This window comes from Oncorhynchus gorbuscha, linkage group LG09, assembly GCF_021184085.1.
Source record: "Oncorhynchus gorbuscha isolate QuinsamMale2020 ecotype Even-year linkage group LG09, OgorEven_v1.0, whole genome shotgun sequence".
Classification (NCBI taxonomy): Eukaryota; Metazoa; Chordata; class Actinopteri; order Salmoniformes; family Salmonidae; genus Oncorhynchus; species Oncorhynchus gorbuscha.
The window spans coordinates 29240896-29252729 of NC_060181.1; the positions used below are offsets into that span (position 1 = coordinate 29240896).

Below are 11834 nucleotides of genomic sequence, written 5' to 3' on the forward strand. Positions count from 1 at the left end.
TGATACTGCCTACTGCCCAAAATAATGGTTGAGCTAAATGTATCTTTCAGAGCGTTTTGTCATTCAAGATAATTAACGTATCGTCTGTGTTATGTAAAATATAATGGTACAACCTACATGGTGTCATTGGAGCAAACTAAATATGGCATTCAAGGGGGTTGCCGGAAAACCAATACAATTTTACAAACAATAATTGCACTAATTTAAGATGGTTATACAAAAAACAAACTTTGAATTTTATCGTTTTCCAAGAGAACCTATTTATTTGATGTCAGTGCGATGTCGTTACTATCCTCTCAGAAACGACTCACCCCTGTCAATCTCGGGGAAAGAACGTTGCTCAGCGCGTGTACCGAATTTAAAAATGTATTGAAAATAAATGTTACTTCTCCACCGAGGAAGAAATGTTATTCCTCGTTTTACTGGTGTAATGAATGTGAGAGGCACAGTGACTGTACACTTTGGGAGGGAGTTGTCAGGGCAAAAATCCATTGGCATGAATGTAAAACTATGCAATGAACGGGGGCACAATTGTTATTTTCTATTTCAGCTAGAGAGGGTTGCTTAAAAGGGGGGCAGTATTTCCCATTTTCGCTTCTACAGAGCACACAGTCTGTGTTGTTTTAGTGGCGAGTCAAGCAAGCGGGCGCGCGCTGTTGATGGGGTACTTGAGCTGCAGATTTGCTCAGCACGCTCACGGAACTTGTCTATCTGCGCGACAACGTGTTTGGCTGAGTGGTGGCTAATGGCTGCCATAGAAAGTGAGAAAGACAACAACAAATGAATCCTTGAGAGAAGACGAAAACAGGTAAATATGTAGCTTGCTAGATATATAGCTAGCTGCTCTTTATTTAATTTCCTCGTCTTCAGAAGAAGCCAGTTCTTTTGTCTGCCTGTGCGACATGATGCTTGGTGATGTGCGCAGGTGTGTGGGGACTAGTTAGTTAGCCGAATGTGCTAATTTCGACTCGGCGCATAGAGGACAATAAACGTGTTCACGATTTGAACAAGCTAGCTAGGTAGTTTACGTAAACTACTAAGCAAACGACCGTGTCTACCCCCCCCCCCACACACACACACACTGTGGTGACGGCTACATAGACAACATTTACATGTATATAGCTATGATTCTAGCTAATAAGCTATTGTATTTTTAGCCACCATTTTCTTCCCTTGGCGTCCTAGTTAGCTAACGTTAGTTACTGTTAGCTACCTAAAAAACTGTAGCTAACTAATTCCTCTCAAGAGCTTAGTTAATTCAACGTAATGCTATTTTATTATATTTAGATTTATTCTTACATATTTGGGCAGTCCGCTGACAAACGTACATTTTCCCCATTCAAAATGTGTCAGCTGCCAGCCATGCGTTTAGTGTGCACGTACAGGTCAGAGAGTGAGGGGCACAGTTCATTTGTTTACATTTAGCAAGCATTGACCTCTGCGGGTTTCACATTTGCTCTCTTGTGGGTAGCTAACTGTCCTAATTTGACTTGCTAAAATGCGAACACTAACCTTTTTGTTGTCATGCATTTGACATTGTCACTTAGCTAGGTAGTTTGTTTTCCTCAAAACACTAAGACTAGCCTAGGCCTATAGCTATGGGTTTTGACGTGCTAAGGAGGAGATGTCTGTCAAGTCACATATGACAAATTAACCCACCTGGTTGGGAGATTATTCAGTAGCTAAAAGGATTAAGTGTTACATTCTGTTCTGCTGTGCTGCTGACCTCACCTAACTCTCAACAATAATCAGTGGTAACCAATTAACCCCACCACTTCTCTCTGCACCGTGAGGAAGAGGATGGTGAGCAGCCAGCCGAAGTATGAGCTGATCCAGGAGGTGGGGCGTGGCAGCTACGGTGTGGTGTACGAGGCGGTGGTGAAACGCACTGGAGCCCGGATGGCCGTGAAGAAGATCCGCTGTCACAGCCCAGAGAATGTAGAGTTGGCCCTCAGGGAATTCTGGGCCCTGAGCAGTATCCAGAGCCAGCACCCCAATGTCATCCACCTTGAGGAGTGTGTCCTGCAGAGAGATGACCTGGCTCAGAGGATGAGCCATGGGTCCAGCTCCCCACTATACCTAGAGGTAAAAAAAAACTTGTTATATACATGGATAAATCAAATCACATGTTTTGTTCACATACACATGTAGCAGATGTTATTGCGGGTGAAGCAATGTTTGTTCCTAGCTCCAACAGTGCAGTAGTATACAACAATACACACATCTAAAAATAAAAGAATGGAATTAAGAAATATTTAATGACATACAGTATATACATATGAAATGAGTAAAACCATACTTAAACATTACTAAAGTGACTACTGATTCCATGTCAATGTACATAGGGCAGCAGCCTCTAAGGTGCAGGGTTGAGTAATTAGGTGGCAGCTGACTAGTGGTGGCTATTTAAGTCTGATGTACCTGTTCTGACCTTGCCTTCTGGATGATAGCGGGGTGAACAGTCCGTGGTCAGGTATTTGATGTCCTTGATCTTGTTGGACTTCCTGTGACATCGGGTGCTGTAGGTGTCCTGGAGGGCAGGCAGTGTGCCCCTGGTGATGCGTTGGGCAGACCGCACCACCCTTTTGGAGAGCCCAGCGGTTTTGGGCGGTGCAGTTGCCGTACCAGGTGGTGATGCAGTCCGATAGAATGCTCTCAATTGCGCATCTGTAAAAGTTTGTGGCGGTCTTAGGGGCTTTGCCAAAAGAGGCGATATTGTGCCTTCTTAACCACACTGTCTGTGTGGGTGGACCATTTCAGATTGTCAGTGATGTCTACGCCAAGGAACTTGAAGTTTTCCACCTTCTCCACTGCTGTCCTGTCGATGTGGATAGGGGGGGAGGTGCTCCCTCTATCTCCTGAAGTCCACGATCAGCTCCTTCATTTTGTTGACGTTGAGGGAGAGGTTATTTTCCTTGCACCATTCCTCCAGGGCCCTCACCTCTCTGTAGGCTGTCTCATCATTGTTGCAAATTTTTTATTAGATTTTTTTTTGTTTCACCTTTATTTAACCAGGTAGGCAAGTTGAGAACAAGTTCTCATTTACAATTGCGACCTGGCCAAGATAAAGCAAAGCAGTTCGACACATACAACAACACAGAGTTACACATGGAGTAAAACAAACATACAGTAGAAAAATAAGTCTATATACAATGTGAGCAAGGGAGGTAAAGGCAAAAAAAGTCCATGGTGGCAAAGTAAATGCAATATAGCAAGTAAAACACTGGAATGGTTAATAATTATAATAATAATATATGCCATTTAGCAGACGCTTTTATCCAAAGCGACTTACAGTCATGTGTGCATACATTCTACGTATGGGTGGTCCCGGGGATCGAAACCACTACCCTGGCGTTACAAGCGCCATGCTCTACCAACTGAGCTACAGAAGGACCAGAATGTTGATTTGCAGTGGAGGAATGTGCAAAGTAGAGAGAAATAATGGGGTGCAAAGGAGCAAAATAAATACAGTAGGGAAAGAGGTAGTTGTTTGGGCTAAATTATAGATGGGCTATGTACAGGTGCTGTGATCTGTGAGCTGCTCTGACAGCTGACACTTAAAGCTAGTGAGGGAGATAAGTGTTTCCAGTTTCAGAGATTTTTGTAGTTCGTTCCAGTCATTGGCAACAGAGAACTGGAAGGAGAGGTGGCCAAAGGAATAATTAGTTTTAGGGGTGACCAGAGAGCTATACCTGCTGGAGTGCGTGCTACAGGTGGGTTCTGCTGTAGTGACCAGCGAGCTAAAGGGGGACTTTACCTAGCAGGGTCTTGTAGATGACCTGGAGCCAGTGGGTTTGGCGACGAGTATGAAGCGGCGGCCAGCCAATGAGAGCGTACATGTCGCAGTGGTGGGTAGTATATGGGGCTTTGGTGACAACGGATGGCACTGTGATAGACTGCATCCAATTTATTGAGTAGGGTATTGGAGGCTCTTTTGTAAATTACATTGCCGAAGTTGAGGATTGATAAGATGGGTCAGTTTTACAAGGGTATGTTTGGCAGCATGAGTGAAGGATGCTTTGTTGCGAAATAGGAAGCCAATTTTAGATTTAATTTTGGATTGGAGATGCTTAATATGAGTCTGGAAGGAGAGTTTACAATCTAACCAGACCTCTAGGTATTTGTAGTTGTCCACATATTCTAAGTCAGAGCCGTCCAGAGTAGTGATGTTGGGCAGGTGCAGGCAGCGATCGGTTGAAGAGCATGTATTTAGTTTTACTTGTATTTAAGAGCAATTGGAGGCCACGGAAGGAGAGTTGTATGGCATTGAAGCTCGCCTGGAGGGTTGTTAACAGTGTCCAAAGAAGGGCCAGAAGTATACAGAATGGTGTCATCTGCGTAGAGGTGGATCAGAGACTCACCAGCAGCAAGAGCGACATCATGGATGTATACAGAGAAGAGAGTCGGCCTGAGAATTTAACCCTGTGGCACCCCATAGAGACTACCAGAGGCCCGGACAACAGACCCTCCGATTTGACACACTGACCTCTATTAGGGAAGTAGTTGGTGAACCAGGCGAGGCAATCATTTGAGAAACCAAGGCTGTCGAGCTCTTTCAGAACATCCACTGACTGGATTTGGGAGAAGGAGAAATGGGGAAGGCTTGGGTGAGTTGCTGTGTGGGGTGCAGTGCTGTTGACCGGGGTAGGGGTAGCCAGTTGGAAAGCATGGTCAGCTGTAGAAAAATGCTTATTGAAATTCTCAATTATAGTGGAATTGTCTTTAGTGCAGTGGGCAGCTGGGAGGAGGTGTTCTTATTCTCTATGGACTTTATAGTGTTCCAGAACTTTTGAGTTTGTGTTGCAGGAAGCAAACTTTTGCTTGAAAAAGCTAGCCTTGGCTTTTCGAACTGCCTGTGTATATTGGTTTCTAGCTTCCCTGAAAAGTTTCTAATGCTAATTCGATGCTAATGCAGAACGCCATAGGATGGTTTTGTGTTGGTTAAGGGCAGTCGGGTCTGGAGAGAACCAAGGGCTTTATCTGTTGTTCCTGGTTCTAAATTTATTGAATGGGGCATGCTTTTTTAAGACGGTGAGGAAGGGATAAAAATAAAAACCAGGCATCCTCTACTGACGGGATGAGATCAATATCCTTCCAGGACACCCCAGCCAGGTCGACTAGAAAGGCCTGCTCGCTGAAGTGTTTCAGGGAGCGTTTGACAGTGATGAGTGGAGGTCGTTTGACTGCTGACCCATTACGGATGCAGGCAATGAGGCAGTGATCGCAGAGATCTTGGTTGAAGACAGCGGTGTATTTAGAGGGCAAATTGGTTAGGATGATATCTATGAGGGTGCCTGTGTTTATGGCTTTGGGGTGGTACCTGGTAGGTTCATTGATAATTTGTGTGAGATTGAGGGCATCAAGCTTAGATTGTAGGATGGCTGGGGTGTTTAGCATGTTCCAGTTTAGGTCGCCTAGAAGCACAAGCTCTGAAGATGGATGGGGTTGGAGGTGTGAGTGGCCACGCAATCATGGGTGAACCTGGAGTACAGGAGGAGGCTGAACAAGCACCCATGTGGGGCCCCTGTGAGGATCAGCGTAGTGGAGGTGCAGTCCAAAACCTAGTTGCACAAGGCAGGGTTCAGTCCCATGGTCTCCAACTTGATGAGCTTGGAGTGTAATATGGTGTTGAATGCTGAGCTATATTCAATGAACAGCTTTCTTACATAGTTATTTCCCTTGTCCAGATGGCAGTGTGATGGCGACTGCATCGTCTGTGGATTTATTAGGACGGTATGCAAATTGTAGTGGGGTCTAGGGTGTCGGTTAAGGTGGTGATATGATCCTTAAAACGTGTTTGGGATAGGGTTCAGCATTTTCACGTTTGGATGAAAGGCGTGCCCAGAGTGAACTGCCTGCTACTCAGTCCCAGTTGCTACTATATGCATATCATTAGTAGAGTTGGATATAAAACACTCTGAAGTTTCTAAAACTGTTTGAATAATGTCTGTGAGTATAACAGAACTCATACGCTCCAATGTTTTCCTCCGTTATTGAACGCAGTTTATCTCGTCTTAAATTTGATAGATTATTTACGTAAAAAAATACCTACAGTTGTATTAGGAAAGTTGTTTGAAATGTTTGGACAAAGATTACAGATAACTTGAGATATTTTGTAGTCATGTTGCGTGATTTGAAATCAGTGTTTTTCTGGATCAAACACGCCAAATAAGTGAACATTTTGGATATATAACGACATAATTAATTAAACAAAAGGACCATTTATCATGTTTGTGGGACATATTGGGACATATCTTTATTTCTGAATTTCGTGTCGCGCCTGGCGGATTAAATTATGATTGTCTGTCTTTGTTTGATGGGTTGCTATCCTCAGATAATAGTATGATTTGCTTTCGCTGAAATCCTTTTTGACATCTGACACAGCGGCTGGATTAACAAGAAGTGTATCTTTAATGCGTTTGGGCCAATCAGTTGTATTGTGACAAGGTAGGGTTGGTATACAGAAGAAAGGACTATTTGGTAAAAGACCAAGTCCATATTATGGCAAGAACAGCTGAAATCCGCAAAGGGTAACGACTGTCCATCACTACTTTAAGATATGAAGATCAGTCAATAAGGAACATCAAGAATTTGAATGTTTATTCAAGTGCAGTCCCAAAAACTATCAAGCGCTCATGAGTACCACCACAGGAAAGGAAGACCCAGACCGCTATTGCAGAGGATAAGTTCATTAGTTACAAGCCACAGCATTTGCAGCCTAAATGAATGCTTCACTGAGTTCAAGTAACAGACATCTCAACATCAACTGTTCAGAGGAGACTGCGTGAATCAGGCATTCATGATCAAATTGCTGCAAAGAAACCACTACTAAAAAGGACACCAAAAAGAAGAGACTTGATTGGGCCAAGAAACACGAGCAATAGATCGGTGGAAATCTGTCCTTTTGTCTGAGGAGTCCAAAAACCGGCGTGTCTTTGTGCGAAGCAGAATGGGTGAACGGATGATCTCTGCATGCATGGTTCCCACCGTGAAGCATGTAGGAGGTATGCTTGTGTGGGAGTCCTTTGCTGGTGACATGGTCATGATTTATTTAGAATTCAAGGCACCACAGTATTTTGCAGCAATACGCCATCCCATCTGGTTTGGGCTTAGTTGGCGTATCATTTGTTTTTCAACAGGACGATGACCCAACACACCTCCAGGCTGTGTAAGGGAAATTTGACCAAGAAGCTGAGTGATAGTTCATACAATGTTTCAAGTTTGTTGCCTGTCTGCAATGTGATTTATAGGATACATATTTTTATCATGATATTTTCTACCTGCAGGCCGCAATGTTTTTATTTATTGGCTTTATGTAGGCCATTTTTTACATAATTGGCTATCAAAGTTACTTTTAGATTTGTTTAATTTCCATTTAGATTAGCCACATGACATTGATTTTGAGATGAAAATGTTATAGGCACACAGCCTATAAATATAAAATGTTGACGACCCCTGGTGTAGCCTATTACTGGCAACTTCAGGAGTGTAACAGCAGCATTTGCAAAGTCCAGCAGCAGCGGAGGAGGAAGGTCGGGAACAGATTTGCTTCTTCTGTTTAGGCCATCTTGATATCTGGCTCCCTCTGGAGTCATTTGTCTTAATTATTTAATCAACCAGTGTGCTTAATTAAAGCATCAGACAAGCTCAGTACATATAGTTGATTTGGTTAAAACACAGGGTTGTCTATTTTTCCATTTGTAATAAAAAATAAAAAGATGAGAATTTGACCAATTGAAAGACTATTGGTCAACTTATTTTTTTTGTAGGGGACAGCCCTACAATAGACGAGTAAGTCAATTAAAACTATCGTAAAAGCAATACATGAAATGCGCAAAGGGGATGTGGCTTAACATGTAGCGGAACCCCCTCGCCAATGAAATTGCAGGGCACCAAATACAAATCAACAAGTCTCATAAATCAAATTTCTCAAACATACAAGTATTATGCACCATTTTAAAGATACAATTCTCGTTAATCCAGCCACATTGTCAGATTTCAAAAATGCTTTACAGCAAAAGCTCCACAAACGATTGTTAGGTCACCACCAAGCCACAGATAAACCCAGTCATTTTTCCAGCCAAAGAGAGGAGTCACAAAGCACAAATAGAGAAATTAATTACTAACCTTTGATCTTCATCAGATGACACTCATAGGGACTTCATGTTACATAATACCTGTATGTTTTGTTCGATAAAGTTCACATTTATATGACAAAATGTCAGTATACATTGGCACGTTATGTTCAGTTCTAAAACATGCAGTGATTGTGCAGAGCCACATGAATTCACAGAAATATTCATTATAAATGTTGATGAAAATTCAACTGTTATACATGGTATACATGGAACTTTAGCTGCACTTCTCTTTAATACAACCACTGTCAGATTTCAAGAACTTTACGGAAAAAGCATAATCTGAGTACGGCACTCAGAGCCCAAACCAGCCAAAATAAATATCCGCCATGTTGTGCAGTCAACATTAGTCAAATAGCATCATAAATATTCACTTACCTTTTGATCTTCATCAGAATGCACTCCCAGGAATCGCAGTTCCACAAATGTTTGTTTTTGTTCGATAATGTCCATTTATGTCCAAATAGATTCTTTTGTTAGGGCGTTTGGTATACAAATCCAAATGCGCGTTCAGGTCCAGTCGGACAAAGTTAATTATATTACAGGTCGAAGAAACTTGTCAAACTAAGTATAGAATTTATCTTTAGGATGTTTTTTTATCATAAATGTTCAATAATGTTCCAACCAGAGAATGCCATTGTCTGTAGAAAACAAATGGAACAAGAGCTACCTCGTGAAATGCGTGTGACTGAGAACGAGGCTGCTGCCAGACCCCTTAGTCAAACAGCTCTCATCAGTCCCCCCCTTTACTGAAGAAGCCTTAAACAACATTCTAAAGACAGTTAACATCTAGTGGAAGCCTTAGGAAGTGCAAAATAACCCATATCCCACTGTGTATTCGATAGGGGCTGAGATCAAAAACTACAAACCTCAGATTTCCCACTTCCTGTTTGGATTTTTTTCTCTGGTTTTTGCCTGCTATATGGGTTCTGTTATACTCAGACATCATTCAAACAGTTTTAGAAACTTCAGAGTTTTCTATCCAATACTAATAATAATCTGCATATATTAGCATCTGGGACTGAGTAGGAGGCAGTTTACTCTGGGCACGCTATTCATCCAAAAGTGAAAATGCTGCCCCCTATCCCAAAGAATTTAAACAACTGGTGGAGATGTGAGAGCTCACTGGGGATCAGGCTCAGGTTTCCCCTTGTCCATGTGTAGGGTGACGGCGTTGCTCATATGAAAGGTTTCCGATAGGGGAGTTATCTAGGATGTTTTTTTAAATAAGCGCCATGTGGGCGGTACTAGTGGGTTTCGGTGAAGGTGAACCTAGTTTTTGAAAATCAAACTTATATTTTTCATGCATCTTAACATTAAATATTTCAACTTGATGTACTCAAGTTATCAGATACTTATGATTTCAAGGTTAGGCCCTAGTACTAAGGCTCTAGTTCAAACCTATTATAGGCTCAATCACATGGAAGAGTACATGTTCAGACCAGAGGAACCACATCTTGAGCGTAACTGTTGAAAGATCAGATCCGGATCTGTGCTGGCGCTGGCAGGACTGAAATTAACATTCAACCTCAAGGTTCTGTCTTGCAGATGCTGAGAAGCGTCTTGGCAGCTGAGGAGTAAGTTCATAAGGAAGTGGTCAGAACAGAGGGGAGGAATCTGACTATGTTGATGTGTAGAACGTTAGTGGAGAAGTTTTTGAAATCATTAACTCATTTCACCAAGTGGCAATTACAGAAGTGATACACAACACAGGGATAGCCTAAATACATGAACCATAACATGTTGGTAGAGGGCATTCTTGGTTAAGGTCTTGTAAGTAACATTTCACACTAAGGTCTACACCTGTTGTATTTGGCGTGTGTGACATAGCATTTGATTTAATGTAACATACCATAAGTTCATTATCCAGAACAGGACACACAGTAGATGCCAACGTAGGCTATAGAATAATGTATTTGACATTGCGCACAGTCATGCTAGTCGATAAAGGGAGTGTTAGGTTTTGTTTTTTCCTTCTGGTTATTCTACATGTTGTCAGTGGCTGAGCACATTCCTTTACACTGATGTACATTTTTGCTAGTAATTCAAGGTGTTAGCTAGTGTTGCTTCCAGTGTTTTGGCCTCACATTCAGCCTGTTGGATGCCTCTCTACAGAGTTTATACTTTGACTCTAGTTAGTTCAGAAGACTGTGTCCTCTGTTATTTCTATCTGTTGTGTGTTGAGTTATGCCAGGATGTTTAGCTCGTCTGTCCTTGTGTCCCCGTGTCTGTCAGGTGATGCCATCACCACTGGTTTTAAGGGGGCATCTCATGTCCTCATTGAGCGCTGGTTTAGGGACTCTACTCCCCAGTCAACCCTGTTCCTCCCCCCTGGCTAACTGAGGGTTTAAAGGGACTGGCAACAACTGATTATAGCCTCAGTGGCACATGGGCCATTGTCACACACTTACACACATTGTCTGACCGCTCTACAAGCTTGTTAAACACTCCAGTGTGTTGGGCTTGGCAGCTTTCCCAGAATCCTTTGTTCAGACAGTCTTTTCTGTAATGTTCCAATGTTCTGCTGCTGCTTATAGAGGGAAAACTCACAATCATAGGAAAGGATTATTGTGTGTGTGTATTGGGAAAACAAAGATAATGGACCACTGAGGCCAGGGACTGCATTATCTGTCTGTGCCAATGCTGGTGGATTATTTGCATCTATTAGCTTATGGATGCCTCTGCTCGCTGAATGGCATGTGACAATTTGACCTTTATTTATTTATTTTTTATTTTTGTACGGACGGGGTTTCCCTAGGTGGTGGGACTCAATGTGGTGTTTTGTACCATAAAGATTGTCAAGCATTAGCTTGTAATTTAAAACCCAAGTAGTTGTCCTGCTGGTGTGTGCATGTCAAAAACCTGAATCACATTTTCTATGGGAGATTTTCTATAGGTTTGGATCTGGTCAGCTGTCAAAAGTAGATGTGTGCATGCTTGTGGTGAACCCAGTTCCTTCAGCAGAAACCTGCAATGAGTTATGATGAAGAAAAAAAAAACATGAGACAGAAAAACAGCCAACACACCACATGTAAATACCCCTCTGTTTGACAGCTCACAAAGGATGGCAATCACACTGTAAATTCAAAGCCAAAGACAAGTGAATTTAGTTTGTTTATTGAAAATTGTCATTATCCCCCCTCTCCCCTAATTATGATAACTACAGCTTTCCTCGACAAAATAAATACAAAAATTGTTGGTTGACCGAGTGGTAAAGTTCTTCTGAGCAATCGATTTGGTCAACGCTGTAACATATTTTTCCATCTACATTGCAGTTGGAAAGTTTTCATTCCCCTTGACTTTTTCCACGTCATGTTACACCATTATTCTAAAAATGTATTAAATCGTTTTTTCCCTCAATTTACACACAATACTCCATAATGACGAAGAAAAAACTATTCAGACCCTTTACTCAGTGCTTTGTTGAAGCACCTTTGGCAGTGATTACAGCCCCGAGTCTTCTTGGGTATGACGCTACAGCCTTGGCACACCTGTATTTGGGGAGTTTGTCCCATTCTTCTCTGCAGATCCTCTCAAATTCTGTCAGGTTGGATGCAGAGCATCGCTGCACAGCTATTGTCAGGTATCTTTGGCCTGTCCAAGCTCTAGGAAGAGTCTTGGTGATTCCAAACTTCTGTGTTCTTGGGGATCGTCAATGCTTCAATGCTGCAGAAATGTTTTGGTACCCTTTCTCAGGTC

At 42.3% G+C, this 11834-nt stretch overlaps 1 protein-coding gene across 2 annotated transcripts in view; it reads left to right on the forward strand.

Annotated features, from left to right (window-relative positions):
* Positions 1 to 426: 426 nt before the first annotated feature.
* The window catches only part of LOC124043370 (serine/threonine-protein kinase pdik1l-like), a 22772-nt gene continuing 11364 nt past the window's right edge, over positions 427 to 11834 (forward strand). Inside the window, exons 1-2 of one of the 2 annotated variants that reach the window (XM_046361925.1) lie at positions 427 to 808; positions 1798 to 2085. In XM_046361925.1, the coding sequence (XP_046217881.1) occupies positions 1801 to 2085 (285 nt within the window). In that variant the 5' untranslated portion in view covers positions 427 to 808; positions 1798 to 1800. Of the gene's footprint in view, positions 809 to 1793; positions 2086 to 11834 lie in introns of both variants that reach the window. The other variant, XM_046361924.1, reaches the window with a different exon arrangement.